The sequence below is a fragment of the Hypomesus nipponensis genome, chromosome 14 (assembly GCF_054491055.1).
Source record: "Hypomesus nipponensis isolate SF chromosome 14, ASM5449105v1, whole genome shotgun sequence".
Taxonomy (NCBI): Eukaryota; Metazoa; Chordata; class Actinopteri; order Osmeriformes; family Osmeridae; genus Hypomesus; species Hypomesus nipponensis.
The window spans coordinates 17,544,774-17,561,784 of NC_140374.1; the positions used below are offsets into that span (position 1 = coordinate 17,544,774).

The 17,011-nt window shown below is 43.5% G+C and overlaps 2 protein-coding genes across 2 annotated transcripts; one reads left to right on the forward strand and one right to left on the reverse strand.

Moving 5' to 3' along the window:
- The first annotated feature begins 216 nt into the window (after positions 1 to 216).
- On the forward strand, positions 217 to 13,723 carry camk1db (calcium/calmodulin-dependent protein kinase 1Db). Its single transcript, XM_084672650.1, has 11 exons — positions 217 to 657; positions 6,887 to 7,018; positions 7,998 to 8,072; positions 8,499 to 8,637; positions 8,757 to 8,883; positions 9,036 to 9,111; positions 9,696 to 9,808; positions 9,921 to 9,999; positions 11,054 to 11,141; positions 11,341 to 11,506; positions 11,739 to 13,723. Exons 1-11 carry the CDS (start codon positions 560 to 562, stop codon positions 11,879 to 11,881), a joined length of 1,236 nt encoding a protein of 411 aa, XP_084528776.1. The 5' UTR covers positions 217 to 559; the 3' UTR covers positions 11,882 to 13,723.
- Positions 13,724 to 13,759: 36 nt separating this feature from the next.
- On the reverse strand, positions 13,760 to 16,773 carry ucmab (upper zone of growth plate and cartilage matrix associated b). The gene is made up of 5 exons (XM_084672651.1): positions 16,692 to 16,773; positions 16,403 to 16,471; positions 16,206 to 16,301; positions 14,381 to 14,479; positions 13,760 to 14,286 (listed from the first exon to the last, which is right to left on the reverse strand). The coding sequence occupies exons 1-5, from the start codon at positions 16,744 to 16,746 to the stop codon at positions 14,210 to 14,212; spliced, it is 396 nt and encodes a 131-aa protein (XP_084528777.1). The 5' UTR covers positions 16,747 to 16,773; the 3' UTR covers positions 13,760 to 14,209.
- Between the last annotated feature and the right edge of the window lie 238 nt (positions 16,774 to 17,011).

The following is a 17,011-nucleotide window of genomic DNA, read 5'->3' on the forward strand; positions in this document are numbered from 1 at the left end:
TCTATGGCCATGTGCAACATCGTTATTGTAAGTTTGTCCAAGTAGGGCTAAGTTTTTATTCACTATGGACAAGGAATGCCATTGTAAATCCGAACACTGTCTGGGTCGTGGGTTTGGTGCAATGCGAACACTAAACGTTCACTCATACATACTCACGCTGTCAGATACATAGGCGAGAGCAGACTCCCACTCCTTATTGCTATAACAACCAAAAGGGCGGTCGGTATTACGAACAGCGGTGCAGATGCACAACGACTCAGGAGTCATCTTTCACATACTAAATGTTACTTCCCATAATTCTGAAGGGAAAATTGTTGGCAATTCTAAGGACACAAAATAATGAAGCTCACGGTCTGGTTACGTCAAACAGATTAGTCAGATAACCTGTACGTGTCGTGGTCACCTCTGCTTTTGCGCTGCAGTACCTACATGGATGGGCTGAGACAAGGTGTCATTTGTATACTATCAGGAACCTCTTGCTGATAGTCTGTCAGCAGATTTAGCACATTTAGACATATATAGACAGCTCGAGTTGTCTCACGTACTTCCCTGGTGCGACATGGCAAGGGAGAATGGAGAGTTCGGGGATGGACCATCGTGGAAAAAACATGTTGATGATATCAAGAAAATATTTGACTTCAAAGAAGTCCTTGGAACGTAAGTAATACTGTATGCTATCGACTTTCAGGCCCATGATTAGTAACACTGAATGGAACTTTATCACCAGTTAACCAGTTAAAGCTCCGACGGCAGACAAAAGACATCGTAGCCTACGTTAACGGAAACGCAATTTAGTCACTACAGACAGCTGTTGAATATCGAATAGGCTAGTCCATGAAAGACGTGTAAATAAATATTGTTTATAGGCTTTTTGTTTTGGGGGATAGGCCTTCACTGGAAATAGTGCAATATAAAGAGTAAATGATAGCTTACATAGAATATCAAAATAAATGTGAAGTTACTTTTCTGTAAAAAAAAAAATCATCTCGAGTCAACATTGGCCATCACAGTTTTTCATATCCGTTAGGATACATTAAATATAGACATTTGGAAACAATAGCAAGAGTTAACAAGAGACTCAATTTATCTTACTAATGACATTAATAATGTCCTCACACTCAAATAACATAGCTTGTTCTAAGATGAGCATGTTGTGGATTAGGTCTACTTTTACATCGAATTGTCCAGGCAGTTGAATACCCTAGCTACCTTATAAATGGTCGTATGGTATGCAGCAGAGGATATGTCTCCCAATAGATCATTTGATTGGCCAAATCGACGACACGTAATCACAGCTTTGATGACTTACTTGACTTCTGTAAATAACTAATTGATGTCACTCTAGATGCTGTTAAAATACTGCACACTCGTACATAGTTTGTGGATTGCTTTCAGTAGCCCTGTTTGTTGTACACTGAGAGACAGCCTTGTTATTTACATGCTTGGACTACAGAATAGACAAATTCCAGAGGTTATTTCTGTCCACAGTTATTACTGCTTGTCTGTTCTCACAAGGTGAGTTATGATGCAGTAGGAGCATGTAAGCACTCACTTGGGAGGGCACATTCCCCAAAATGGAAGCATACATGCTTGCTAATATCTGTCCAGGTCTATTCCTGCAAAGAAAAAAAAGTTACGCAATCATTGGGCCTTCTGTTCAGTGAAACCATCAAAACACATCTCAAGTCCATGGATTGATGTGTGTATTTTTCTCTCTAATGAAGCAGGTTTTCGTTTCAGTTCTCTCAGATGCAGCTCACATAGCTTAGCCTACAACAGCACCTCCCCCCTCTGACTGAGCAGAATGTGATTTGATCTTTTTTTTTTTTTTGGAGGAGTCAAAAATTGAATCTCCCCAGGGAAATATGTATTTGACTCAGGAGATAGGTGTCAAGCTGAAAATTCACCAAGATCTTCAATAAACAAGCATTCCCACCCCCATTTACAATTGTAAACACAGATAATATTAGAGGATGTTGGTAGCTGTTTCTAAATATTTCTTTAGCATAACACAACAATGTTATATTTCCAGGTATTGATTGTGGGCTTCGACTTTAATTTAAGTGCACTGAAACGTGCACTGACCTACACACGTGGATGCACACATATACACATGCCCAGATCTACATTATTCTTGTTTTGTTGCAGAGGCACAACTTGGGCTCTCCAGCATCCTTAGTTCTTGTGCTGAGTGAAAAGAACCTTTACAAAATGCTAAATGAATAGGCTGTGTTCATCATATAATCCGAGTCATGTCTTCATACGTTAAAGACAACTAATTATCTCACAATCCAATGCATCTATACACTTTTGTATTACCTGCTTTACAAAGACATGCTGTCATATTGTCATCAAGAAAGCACATTCCCTCTCCCCAGAGTCCTGTATCAACATCACAGACTCAAGCTGAGGCTCCTGCAGTCTGAATCAGGGAGCGCCTTGTTGTGTATGCAGTGCCGCTAAGCCAGTCTCACAGCAGGTCACCTAGGGCAAGCCAGCCATAGGGCTGGGTTCTCCTGCTCAACCCCATGGCTTTAACTGGAGATTAAGAATAGACTGACCTAGGAAGGAGTGGAGGACAGGAACGGCCACAGATTATCCTCCTCCCCCCTTTTTCTACAGGCTTCCCCACATCTGAAGCCCAACTATCATCCCCTTTAGTGTCCGCCTATGTGCATTCACAAACCTTAGTCATTCAGTTTAGTTTTCCATTCAGTATATTATTATTAGAGGTTATAACCCCAATATCAGACTGTCACTACAGAAAATGAGATTCATTACAAGCAGATACTGTCACTGCTGATAATATAATTGCTCTGTCACATTGATTCAATCCTTGATGTTGACTTCCCAGATTTTACCTCCAACCATACTTAGCTGCCTTCTAAATCCTTAGACATAAAAAACACACACTGTAGCTGTTTAGGTGTCTTGCAGGCAATAACATGGATGTATTTCTGATCAATTGGAGTCTTGGATGGAAACACTGGGGCTGTGTCTCTAAATGGTTATTGTGCTTTGGTTTGCCCTTTGGTTCATACTGTTACGGTTGTAGCTAATGAAATCTGTGCTATTGAAGCCACACTGGCTCCATCTCTGCCAGACTTGTTCCCCCTTCCGTCCTCTGCAGGGCTAATTTCAGTTTTAAGCTGCTGATATTCTGAGGGAGCAGGTCATTGACTACACAGGTGGACGCCCTAGCAGATCCCTGTGGCAAAGCCATCAAAGTGGTCAGCGTTAGTGGAAGAGTTGGCCCGCAACAGGTATAACGAGGCACAAGTCAAAGATACCTTTAACAACAACCTAAAGCACAAAATGACTTTAAAGACCACCAACAATTTCATTGCCTAGTCATATCAAGGAGGAACAGAAGGGCAAAATTGCCATCTCTGTACCAAAGTGTTTTGTTACAATTTTTTTTGTTGAAATTCTACTTTTAAGGAAAGTGCTGTTCCTGGTTTTTCTCCCAGGGACATTGAAGTAAAGTGGATCTTTGTGTTCCTGTACATGAGTTCCTCACAGTTAGAGTGTGACCTGAACTGCAGCTAGGCAACTGGAATGATGGCAACCCAGAGCTGTTCTGTGGGTGCAGTGACCCGCTGACTGGTACTCCACCCACGCCTCCACTCCTCAAACCATCCACACCTTAGCCTCTCATCAGTATGATTCCTAAAACACAGCACTCTGCAAATCTGACACTTTATATAACCATTCACTAGAGACTAAACTGGTTTATTCATAATGTTGGATTGTGGTAATTTCACAAATATCGATTACTATATAACATCAACTGATTTTATGTTTTAATTATCGACAGATATACATTTGAGTGTGGGAATTTTATAAAGCTATATCTGTTCATGTCTAATTTGCCACTGAGTAGCAGTGGGCTCAGCCCTATAGGCCTAGTAATAGGCTGCTATGTGGAGGACATCTATCTGTGGAGAGCGGGCAGTAATCACCCTTATCTAAACAATCTGGCTCTCATGAGATCTCTGGCTTAGTGGCATCTTTAGATAGATTTTGGCCAAGCCTCTGATGTATTTACGCATGTGTTTTATTTATTTATTTATGACTGACAAGCTCTTGTCATGCAGTGAGGCTAACCTCCAGGAAAGATACAAATGATTGTTTCCCCCATTTCATCAACCATGCAGTGACCTTAAACCTTACATTCCAGGAACACTGGCCCATGTCCATGAACTGTTAATACTACAAACGGGGAACATCCTTTTCTGTTGTTGATGTATACAGGACTACAGAATGGTAGAGGTGCATCAGAAACGATCAACAAGAGACACTAGGACCATCTACTGCACAAAGATGTAACTATACACATTATCCATAGTCAATATTTTATAGAAAGGCAGTGTTAGTATTTTCTACAAATCTTACTCGAAAATGTCCTTGTCAGATTATGGGTGTACTGTTCGTCATAACAATTTGTAGATTATAAGTACTGAGACATTAGAATGATAACAGTAACTGAGGGCAGTGAAACGAGATCCACAAGCAGGGGATTCACCTGGATTATCAAGCCTCGACTCTCCATCCAATAGATTACATAACAGGAGTACTAATGCGTCTTACACAAGATGATTTGATGTGATTACTCAGCAATGGTAGCAGGACGGAGGTACTGTAAAAACGACAACATCAGCCCCCACGAAACAGACCTGCAAAACAAGATGTGCTATTTTACATGAGGCAACCCTGCGCTGTCGTTGTCAACAAAGCTTGATGTAGAGCACAGTAGTTCTGGACAGCATGGTGTCTTATTGTGAGACGCTGGGTAAAACAGTCCCACCAGCTCCCCAGTGTTTGTCTAACAGGATGGAGTGGTGTATGCCGAATGTCTCCCAGCCAAAGCTAAAACGAGGGCACTGGAGAAATTCCGGTCTCTTTACCCCAAGAGCCTTTAAGGTCAACCTCACGCAAAGCAACAACTTGAATGAGAGTGATAGTGTGTTCATGTGGAGTCAGGTGGCTCAGAGGTTAGGGAATTGGTCTAGTAATCCAAAGGTTGCTGGTTCGATTCCCGGCAGTGCAAAGATGACGTTGTGTCCTTGGCAAGGCACTTCACCCTACTTGTCTCGGGGAATGTCCCTGTACTTACTGTTAGTTGCTCTGGATAAGAGTGTCTTCTAAATAACTAAATGTAAACTGCTCTGAGGTCTGAAAGGCAGAGAATACAGTGTGGCACTGGGTCAAAATTGTTTGGGGCCATGCTGCAAATTGGGCTGTGGTAATGGATTGAAATGAGTTTTAATCAAGAGGCAAATTTAAAGAGCCTCTCTCATCTCTAATACTGGGCTTCTGTGTCGTGTCACACTCAGGATTATTTTGGGGTCAAATCGTGTCGTTACTGTGGAGTCACACAGGCTATCGGGCTCTGTTTGAGTGTATGTGTATTTTACCTCTTGTTACGCACCCTCACCCAAATGTTGCATGAACTGTGGATGTATACTCTGCTTTGTCAGGAAATGATATCTAAACTTAAACGAGACTGCGGTAGGAACGTTGCTACGGTTTGATGTGACATCTCCTTACAACATTTTCAAGGCTTCCTGTGGTTATAATCATGGTGTGTCTTGTGTGCTGCAGAGAGCAAACTCTGTTTGGTAAAGAAGTAAGCTAGAGACGTTTCACATGCACAGTGTGAGGAAACAGGAACCACACTTCTTTCTATTTACATACCATACTGTAAATTGATGTTAGGGACTGAACAGGGACTGAAATGCAACACATAATCGGTCTCTCAGTGGTACTCAGACAAAATGGTAGGTCGGTCTAGATGTCTTGCTCCTTGAACTTATTCAATATTCACATAGGGAGACCCTTATTTTTTCCTTTACATGCATGAACATGCATCTCATGGCCAGTAGATAAGAAGGTGTTCTTATCTGTGCCATACGAAACCAACTCTCCTTCGGGGTTAGTGTGTGGTCCTCACCCTCTCCCCTCTAGACCAGTTCCTATCTGTGTGTCTCCCACAGCGTGTTTGTGGGAAGGTTAGCCACCTGTACCCCTGCCTGGGATAACCCTGTGGAGTGTCGAGATGGATTAGCATGGATTTGATGACCACAGGGCACTTAGCTGACAGATCGTGGCTCACGTTAGCTGCCTGGGATGGACATAAAATTGACCATAATAGATCTTTAATACAGACCAATGTTTCTGATAAAGAGAGGGGGGGGGTCTTAGTGAGGGGGAATACCAACAGCTTCCAACAAGCACTAATTTCCTCTATGGGAAGATAATAACATGACCGGAGGAATAGGAGGAGAGAAAAGCAGGGGAGGGCATGTGAAAGAATATAAATAGGTGGTAAAGGGGAGGGTGGAAAGAAAACGAAGCTAATCGTGACGCCAGCTCTGACAGATTCATTAAGGTGGGGTGAACATGGTAGCATAGCAACAGATACAGATTGCTTGGGAATATATTCTCTAAATTTCATATTTGCCTGTCTAGAAAAGGATTTTATGTGTAGAGATGTGATGGAGGGCATCTATCGAGCATTCAAGTTTTGGATGTTTGAAAGGGTTAAAAGTGTTTGCATTGTGAGGGCATACACACAGCCATGCAAATGCACCAGCATGCAGTGACACACGACAATGTTGCTCACATCCGTGGACTTTGTCGGTTCTCAGCAAATATTCACAGTATGCTGTTTGTGTACTCTGGGATGTCCTTCCTTGAGCACTGTCTATGTATTTGCGCAGGGAAGGTTTCCTATGTCAATACTCTCTGTCTGTGCTTACGTAAAAGCTGACCATTTCACTCTCTCTCTTTGTCTGCCTCCACCCTATCTCTTCTGCCCCCCCCCCCCCCCCATATATCCCTCTCTTTTTTCTTTGTGTCTCTTCCTCTCTGCCCTCTCTTATAGTGGGGCATTCTCTGAAGTTGTGATGGCTCGGGAGAAAGCTTCGGGTAAGATGGTTGCAGTAAAGTGCATTCCGAAAAAGGCTTTGAAAGGGAAGGAGACCAGCATCGAGAACGAAATTGCCGTGCTTAGGAAGTAGGTACCATGGAATACCACTAGACCTCGCTATTGTAACCTTCCCCCGTTCCACACACCTGACTGACACATCCTCATCTTCCCCTCACATTCCTGCCTCCCTCTCCCCTCTGAACTGTGGCCCGTAAGCCATTCAGAGTGAGGCTTGAAATCTATGTTGTCAGTGCTAAAGAAACTGCCCGGGCCTTGCAGAACTCATATACACCAGCGCACTTCATTATGACCTAGTCAGGTCACATCCATGACACTGTCAGCCCCTGTCTCATGGAATAGGACTGGGGGTGAGGGCCGTATATTCCAATCCTCCTACACAAGGGTACACTGGCGTAGTTGAAGAAGTAGTTGCCTAGTTACAGTTGCCACCCCCCACCCCCCCATGTTAACCTTGTTTTTATCTAATAGCCCCAGAGCATGACTACATGTTTCCTGAGTCTAAGTTGGAGGCAGTTGTTGGTGTTATCGATCTCCCCACTCCTGTCCCTTCCACCTCCCCCCACCCATCTGTTATTCCCTGTGTTATCAACTTGTCTCCAAGGAGTTTTAGTGTTCAGCCATCCTGCTGTTGCTTGGACACAAGACCCTGCCACCTTGATTCATTCAGTTCTTCAGGTGCTCTTGCTGCCTATGCTAATCATGACAAGGTTGCAGTTGTATGAGTCACTGCTTAGTATGATATGAGAATTCCCTCTCCTAAGTTACACAAAAGATTTGTATCCAACCTGCGTGATTGGGGTATGATTGCAAAGAGGAGGGTTCAGCCAGCTCATTTTCACTACGCCTTCACGAAACACCCACGCGTACACGCAGTCTCTCGTCTTCTCCATGTCTGCAAGTGGTTTTTTTATTACCTATTGAAAAGTAAAAAGGGTACTTTATACATTGAATGGCTTCATTGAGGTAAAATAATGCTGCCATTTTTTGTTCAGGACTGAAATGGTCTGAAGTTAACAGTTTTAAAACTGTCCTGTTTCTCTTGCAGGATAAAACATGAGAACATTGTGGCATTGGAGGACATCTATGAGAGCTCCAACCACTTGTACCTTATCATGCAATTGTGAGTATCTTAAACCCTGAAGATAATTTTTAACTATAACTTCGAACTATTGTCATATCATGGTGTCTCAACCCCCTTGACTTCCATATGGATGCAAGTCAATGTGATGTTGCATCATGTTTCACTGTATGCAGCATGCCAGAGATTTGTTGTGGTTTTAGTAATTGGCAAACTCTGCTTTTCAAAGGATTTATTTAATGATGTGTCCTGTAATTGTGGTTGTTTCGACGTTGTAGAAATGTTGTTGTACCATTGCCTGAGACTCATTCAAAGAAAACCTCTCGTGTGCCTGTGTGCGTGGACAGTTAAGCAAACAATAGCAATGCTTCCACCAATTTGATAAGAACATTGGCATCAGTGGGTATTTACCTTTGAAGCCCTCCCTGTAAATATAAGGAGTGCTGATTCATTGTTTTGTGTCCTCAGAGTGTCTGGAGGGGAGCTCTTTGACCGTATTGTAGAGAAGGGCTTCTATACTGAAATGGATGCAAGCAGGCTCATCAAACAGGTTTTGGATGCAGTCAACTACCTCCATGCCATGGGTATAGTACATAGAGACCTCAAGGTACTATAGCTACTTACAAAAAATACAGACACGTGCACACACAGAGCCCTCACAAGACTTAATACAGAGAACCATACACACATGTTTTTGTTTTTAAGTCTTCTTTTTCTTTCTTTTAGCCAGAGAACCTGCTCTACTTTAACCCCCACAACGAGTCCAAGATCATGATCAGTGACTTTGGCCTCTCAAAGATGGAGGGAACAGGAGATGTCATGGCCACAGCCTGTGGAACTCCAGGATATGTGGGTGAGCCTTCCTCCCTGTGCTCTGTTGGTGTGAAACTTACTTTATGTAATGTGCCAGAAGACTCCTACTTGCCTTTCCTCATGTGAATCTGAGTAACATAAACTCAACCTTTTTTAAACTGACTAACCCTTAACCCTTTGCTACTTCCATAGCTCCTGAGGTGCTAGCACAGAAGCCCTACAGCAAAGCAGTGGACTGCTGGTCTATCGGTGTTATTGCTTACATACTGTAAGTGCTCCATTTTTGTACTAACAAGCTTTAATTTTGTATAAATTATATAAATTAAGGTCACAGGGGGAAGAGAGGCGCTTGCAATATTAGTTAAGATGCGTGAATATCCTGGTGATGGGGGTGGGTTGAGGGGTTACGCTAGCTTTGTAGCTGGGCAACACAAAACGTCATACGGTACGCAATGCATGAAGTTCTGCCTGATTACATGACCTCAAAAGCTTTTAGTCTAAACTGACCTGACAAAATGTCTTTGCACCGAGGCGGCCAAACTAATTACCTGGGGTGTTACTGGGGATGGTGTTCACTGGAGGGAAATCATTTCCGGTCTTGTTCGTCAGACGTGGTGAGCGTTTAAGGTAGTCAGGTGGAACCATCAGGGGAATGTTCTACAGTAGCAGAAGAGTTTGACATTGATCAGAGGGAGATATCTCGACACCAGGATTAATTTGGAAAATGGTGATTACTTTATGTTGTTATCAAGATAAAATGTCTGGAGTGGATTGAAATTCCACAATACTAAATATCCATTTTGAGGGTTACCTTTCCTTGATGTTGCTTTGTTGTTGTGTTCTATGTCCTAGGTTATGTGGCTACCCTCCCTTCTATGACGAGAATGACTCCAAGCTCTTTGAACAGATTCTCAAGGCAGACTATGAATTTGATGCTCCATATTGGGATGATATATCAGACTCTGGTGAGCTGTGTGTCTGTATATGTGGGCCTCTGTTCTTGTACAGTGCTATATTGCATGGATGAGACCAAATCCGACCATGTGAAATCACTGAGGTTACACTGATGTTTCACAGCTAAAAACTTCATCAGCTGCCTGATGGAGAAGGACCCCGATAAGAGGTTCACATGTGACCAAGCTCTGGAGCACCCATGGTGAGTGACTAACCACCATAACCACTGCTGCCGCAGGCCTCTCGACCAACACAATCACAGGGAATCACAGAGAACCACACGACGTAGTGAAAACTGACAGGATCATGATGAAGACACACAGCGTGGATGACGCACGTATTTTGGAAAGCATTTCCTCCCACTGTCATCTGTCACCATGGCTCCCCTCCTGTACCCCGCTCTGAGGGAGAGAGATAGAGAAAAGGGATATAGGGGGAGAGCGAGGGAGCAAGAGGTGGAGAGAGAGTGAGAAGGGGAAGGGGGGGAGATGGGGGGGGAGACACAAAGATAGGCGTATCGGGGGACAGTGAGAAAGAAAGGGATGAATCTGCGGAATTAATGGCTGCCAATTAGTGGCTGGTGTTCTGAAGGGATGCTTGGAGAATGCTGAGGCACTAATCAACAATTATAGTGGCTTGCCTCTGCTTGGGCCAGAGCTAACGAGAGGGACCGTATGTGGGAGGTTGTCTCTGGCTGAGAATATGAAACAGCTCTGTTAGGCTTTAATGGTGCCATTGGGTCTTTGACAGCTGGTGTGATACAGCTGACACTAACAGTGTATGTGTGATGTGTCGCAGCCATAGTAGCAGGTGTGTATTTAGAGATGGAAGAGGGCATATGGGGGCACTCTCCAAACACAAATGGGTGTGAACACCTTTTTGTTGAGCCCCTGTCTGTGTTACTGTATTGGTTATTTAGTGATCACAAATATTTTCAATAGCATAGTGCAAGGGTGGGCAAGCCTGGTCCTCAAGGGCCGCTGTCCAGCATGTTTTAGATGTTTCCCTGCTCCAGCACACCTGTTTCAAATGAATGAGTTTTTATCAAAGCTCTGTGGAAGCCTGGTAATGGCCATTCATTTGAATCAGGTGTGCTGGAGCAGGGAAACATCTAAAACATGCAGGACAGCGGCCCTCGAGGACCAGGGTTGCCCACCCCTGGCATAGTGCATTCTATCTAGGAGTGGCTCTTAGTGTTCTACATTGTGAGTTGTTCACTATTGGTGCGATCAAAAGGGAATTGCGTTTTTCTCCAGGATCGCAGGGGACACAGCTCTCTGCAAGAACATCCATGAATCTGTCAGTCGCCAGATGCGTAAAAACTTTGCCAAAAGCAAATGGAGGGTGAGTTTATGTTCTTTAACTCAGGGCTCGTTGTACTCCTGTGTGTATGTAAATATTAACAGCACTTGTCTCTCCATTCTCTCTCTCTCTCTCTCTCTCTCTCTCTCTCTCTCTCTCTCTCTCTCTCTCTCTCTCTCTCTCTCTCTCTCTCTGTCTCTCTCCACCCTCTCCCTCCATCTCCTTCTCTGAACCGTCACAGCAAGCATTCAATGCCACGGCTGTGATCCGCCACATGAAGCGCCTGCAGCTGGGCAGCAGTCTGGGCAGCAGTTTTGGCGGCAGTATTGACAACACCATCCCCACTGCCCGCAGTCAGGCCAGAGGCCCTGCGAAGAGTCAGTCTGTGGACTGCGCCCCAATCTCCTGTAAGTAAAATTCTGAAAGATATGGAAGGAGGACAGTTTATTTATTTATTATTATTTTTAATTCAGCCTTCCAAAGAGGTTAAAGTGTTAGACAAAGCAGGTTCTGTAGGAGAATATAATGTAATTCTATTGTAGCCTTGTGGTACTGCATTAGACCAGACCATTGGTACCAGATAAACAGGATGACATGTTTGATCTCTCTGTTCAGTTTGAGATTTTTATCCTCACCCAGGTCAACCTGTTGCTGCTGCATCCTGCAGCCGGAATACTAGCCCCCCCACTTCCATTGGTGAGGAGCCACAGGTGGTGGCAGTGGTGGAGCCTACCCGGCCACGCCCCTCCACCGTCACCACCATCCACACTGGGACTAAATGACGCCAGGTTCCGCGGGAGGTCAGCTGGGAGACCACGGAGCTTTGAGACGGGACACAGTTGTTCCCGGCTCTCAGTATTTCACCGTCGGTCCACTTGGTTTTTGCCCATCCCGCCTATTCTCCAGCGGCCATGCTAGCTGCGCTGGGGAAATCTGGAGGAATGTCACCTCATCTTCCTTTACCACAGCTCATCACTGTACCCCAGTGCTGCACTCTGTACTGCATGTCTGGAGGTCAGGAGGAGGAAGAGCCGTGTGTCCCTACCGCTAAGAGACTGAAGGGGCTCTGAAGAGTGTTTCAGAGTGGCTAGTTCTGTGCACCTTGTTATGGGAACTCTTATTTTATTTATTAAGTAAGGCTGTCGTACTTTGACTGTCAGGCACAGTGTCCCCTATATAGTCAATGCCTTGTGTGAGCAAGGCACCTGAAACAGTGGAAGCAGAGAAGTTGTGTTGCAAACAAGCAGAGCTTTCAAATTGCATTAGATGGTGATTCCTTTTATCCTCCAGATTTTGTCCTTTTTTTCTCTCCAATTGCAGTTGATACAGTAGGTAGGTCAGTCACCACAGTATGACACAAGTGTTACTCCTTTGCTTCTTGTTGTCTGGTAAACAGAAATCCAGACATTCATATTTATCTATACAAAACGATGTGCACACATTTAAATGAATTGCTTTTGTTTTGTGATTTGAGTTGGCAAGAGCAGGTTAGATGGTAAGTGCATTGTACTCTTTTCCTAATTGAAATGTATTAAATTACTTATTTTCTTATTATGACTCTTTGGAAGAATGTTGCTTTCAATGTGTAAATGTGTACTAAACCTTTTCTTTGATTAATTGGCAAACAGTGTTCAGTAAAAAAAAAAAAACGATTTGATGAAAATGGTGATTACTTAATGTTCAGGTAAAAAAAAAATCCAGTTGTTATTTTGTTTTTACAGGGTTTTTTCTCGAGTGTTTGACATTACTGTGAAGCCCTCCTTATCCTCTGGAAGGCAGTTTATAGATTTAGCTTTGTAACTGGTTCTCAGGGAAATAATTTAACAAAAATACACAAAATAATTCCTTTAAAATGATGCTGCTGATGACCATGTATTGGGGAATCGACCTTCTGAAATCAATGACCACATCACATATTCTAATGTGCCATTAAGACTGGTTGCCTGGTGAGTTTTTTAGTCCATCAAATTGATATGAGGTATGCGTTACCTTACGTTGAAGAGGACGTTTCTCATCAAATATCTACAAAATATCATAATCAGAGGACATTATGAATGTGAGTACAAGAAAAGAGAAATAAGGTGTATGATAAAGATTACTGTAGTATATTGTCATATTAACACACTGCAAAATGGCATGTTGAGAAAAAAGAAACATTTACAATACTGTTCCTACTGCTTTATCATCCAATATAGTCAAGCCTATTACACACAGTATCGTATAGTTCAGCTTCCATTCAGAGAGTGCTGACAGTCAGTTCTGAGCTCAACTCACATGCTATACACATTGGTTACTGGACTTTTGGTACCTCTCTTCCACTCTCCCTCTATATCTCCCTCTCTCTCTCCCTGAGATTGTGGTCAAACAAGAGAGAGAAGTATACTGCTTAATACGCATTCAAAATAGTCTGTACTTGTTTCTGCTTAATGTGTCAATGTCCCTGGCTCGTGGAACAAGACTGTTCCATATGAATGTGCTCGACGAGAGCAGGCCACTTTGAATTGTAGAACTCAATGCATGTTTTGTGTTGACTACTTCTCAGGCGCTGTAAAAGACTGTGTTTATGAAACTTCAGATGAATCAGTAGCCTCTGTGTACTGTAAATACAAATCTCATTCATCGTATTTGCTTTGACCAGAGTGTTTATTTGTGTATTTTCTTATGTGTTCCTACCAAAAACATAATAACACAGAGCATAACATGAAGCATAATGAAGCATGAATGAAAAGCACCTTCTTACACACTGTACACATTTGGGCATTGCTATATGAAACCCAGTTACAAACCTGGAAGGTTGCCATAATGTTTGATTACAAATATTTGCTTATCAAACTTTACACCTGTGTATAAAAATATCTACAACGGCGTGGTCAAATCTACAGTATTTTACAGTTGGCGTAAAAACAATACATCAGCAAGCTTCTAAAATGAACACAGAAATAACTATTTTGGTCTTTTCTTGGCGTACATTTGGTCAAAAAAAGGGTCGCTCTAGAAAGTAAGAGTTTTATCTGCAGAAGAACTTGCCCTGCCCGCCCTTCTTTCCTTTCTGTTGTACCCCAAGTCTCCAGCAGGGCGGTGCTCTAGGCTCAGATGGACTGGCGGTTGTACTACTGGGAGGGATCCATCCCATCATAGTGGAATTGTCTCCACTGCTCAGTACTCTCCCGGGTCCTTTCATCTTGTTCTGAGAGGCATATGTTAAGAAGTAACAGTACAGTATGTGTGTAATTATTGTTATGATCTACATCAGTAATCTATAAACAGGTTGGGTACTATACCATCATGCTCTTCCTCAGCATAGCCTTCAAACTCATTCCTCTGCTCTTCATGATACTCTCTCTTCCTCTCATCTGCTGCAAGCCTCTGCCTCTGTTCGGCTATGAAGAAAGAGAGGGTTAGGGTTAAGACCTTTTATGGAATCTAATAAATATGTCACCACTTCAAACTAAAACACCCTGGCTTGCTTTTATTTAGACATTTTCCATAAATACGTTTCAGGCTGTCTGCAGGTATTAGTGTATATTCAAAGTAAATGTTTTCAGCCGCAGCTTTCACGTCTGTAGAGTCGTGACCTTTGCCATCCTGTGAGTGTCATGGAACAGGTCTCCGCCTGTACAATGAGCTCACTCTGAAATTCCAAGTGTGTCCATGTCAACCAGTATTATCTTGTGGGTTGATAGTTGGGACTTGTTATACACACTAAAATATGTAGTCATTATCACTGTCACAATCATTGTCACTAGCAACTATTTTAGAATGGGGACGTTTTCACTAGGTCTTTCGCACACAAGTTACTTCTTAACACTGCTGGGATAAAGTATCATAAACAACCCGTAGTCCTTTGTTTGTGTGTGCTTGTTTCTGTTTCCATAGGACACATATGGTCCACTTAGTACAGCTTTACCTGCAGTCTCTAACTAGACAGTAACTAGACAATACGTCTGAAGTCCCTCTGAATCCATGAGCCCGTTTGATCGGCTGCTCGTTTGATTGGTAGATGCTCTATCTGTACTGCTCGTTTGATTGGTAGAGAAGAGCACACTGACGCTGTGCCCTGGTGTTATCCGTTCATCATAGCCTGACATCACATCAAGCAGTATCCAGTATCAGGATAATGACATCAAACACACACAACAGGTTTCATGCTAAGCTTCCAGTTTTCCCTCCAATGGCTCTCACTGCAGTGCAGGGCTGTGGTGCGTATGGGTCAAAATGTGATTTTAGGGGCTCGGAAGAGTAAACATCTCAGTTTTTCTCACTCTCTCCATCTGTTGCTCCAACCCCCACCCACCTCTGTGTGTTGACACATTCCACATTCAGCTCCTAACTGCTCTTCTTGGCTATATCTCACTTGACTGTCTCTTTCTGTTTCTGTACAGCTAAGTCAGTCTTCTTTGGGATTCCTTGCTCACATATCTGACTTGACTCAGTTAATCTACTGTTACACATATATTATAACCTTCACCTCCTTCCAACTCTCTATTCCCACACTTTGCTATTGCCTGTAACTGGGATGTTCAAAACAACAGAACGTTCATTCGCAATATGAAATATGTTTATGATGACATTTTCATCACTTTCCCACTCACAGTATGTAGTAATAGGTATTTATCCAGTAAAGGTAGAAGATACCTTTCCCTGGGTGTAACAGATGAATGATGCATGAGGATGTAGTTGTATGCACCACGCTAACCTGTGGATCCTGCTGCTATTTCCAACAGCCTACCACTGCTCAGCTAAACTCAGGTAGGGTCAGGTCTGGTCTGGTCTAAGGTGGTTTAAGGTTAGTTTACTTGGTACAGCTGAGGTGGCCAGGCTACTGTTAACAGCCCGTCTCCCATAATCAAAACTATTTCTGTCTCGATCTAGTCATAACAGGGTTCACTTGTTCGTTCAGACATAACATTGCCTCTTCAGCTGAAATGGCTCTGATGCCATCTCAATGCACAAATCTTCTGCAGTGCAGACAATATTCGTCTGACTTCAAAGAATGGGGCAAATAATCTACTGCTATAAACTATACCCCACTACTGACCAACACATTGACCACGTCAACCACAACTGCAACCACACAGATACCTCAGAGAGCATATAGTTCCTCACCATCGATCTCATCCTGGGACTTAACAGCTCTTCTTCTGCGACGTCTGAAGAAGTTGGCCGCGTCTTCCTCTGGCATGAAGATCCTACTCAGCGGACCTGAACAGGAGGAGGTGGACATTGAGAGTCGTTATTAAGGAAGGGAGGCTGCATGTCTGCAGCAGGTGCCATGGAACACATGATCCGAGGATTCTTCTTACCTTGTGGATCCAGTGCTTTGGGGGTGTCCTTGTCACCAGGCACTGCTGCACTGTCTGCCTCATGAGACACTGGGCCAGAGGATATTACCAGGTCATAAATCAAGAATCACACTAGCCATTCCCGTTCAGTATCAGTACCGCAGAAGCTGTGCCCCCCCCACCCTATACCCTCTAATCTTTAAGAGAACACAGAAAACATGATTGGTAATGTCGTTCTAAATGATCTCTCGCACACCCCCTGAGGCATCATTGTTTACCAAATCCCACAATCCCCTGCCACCAGACTCACAGGACAATGCCAGCAGCACGGTGAGCAGGAGCAGAGCTGCATGTGTCCAGGACATCTTGAGATCTGTGTCTGAGCTGTTGAGGGATATGAGAGCAGAGAGAAGGCGATGTGAGTGACACGAAGGTGAGAGAGTGCCCTTGAGGGTGGGGGCTGGGATGGATGATCAGCCGAAATCTCAGATGGCTGGATTGTTAGTGAGAGAGAGACAGCAAGAGAGACAGAGAGAGAGAGCGAAAGAGAGAGAGAGAGAGGAGGGAGGGTGAGAGGGTTCTTATGGGGATTGATGAAGCAAAGCCTCAAACGTCAACAAACATCAACCG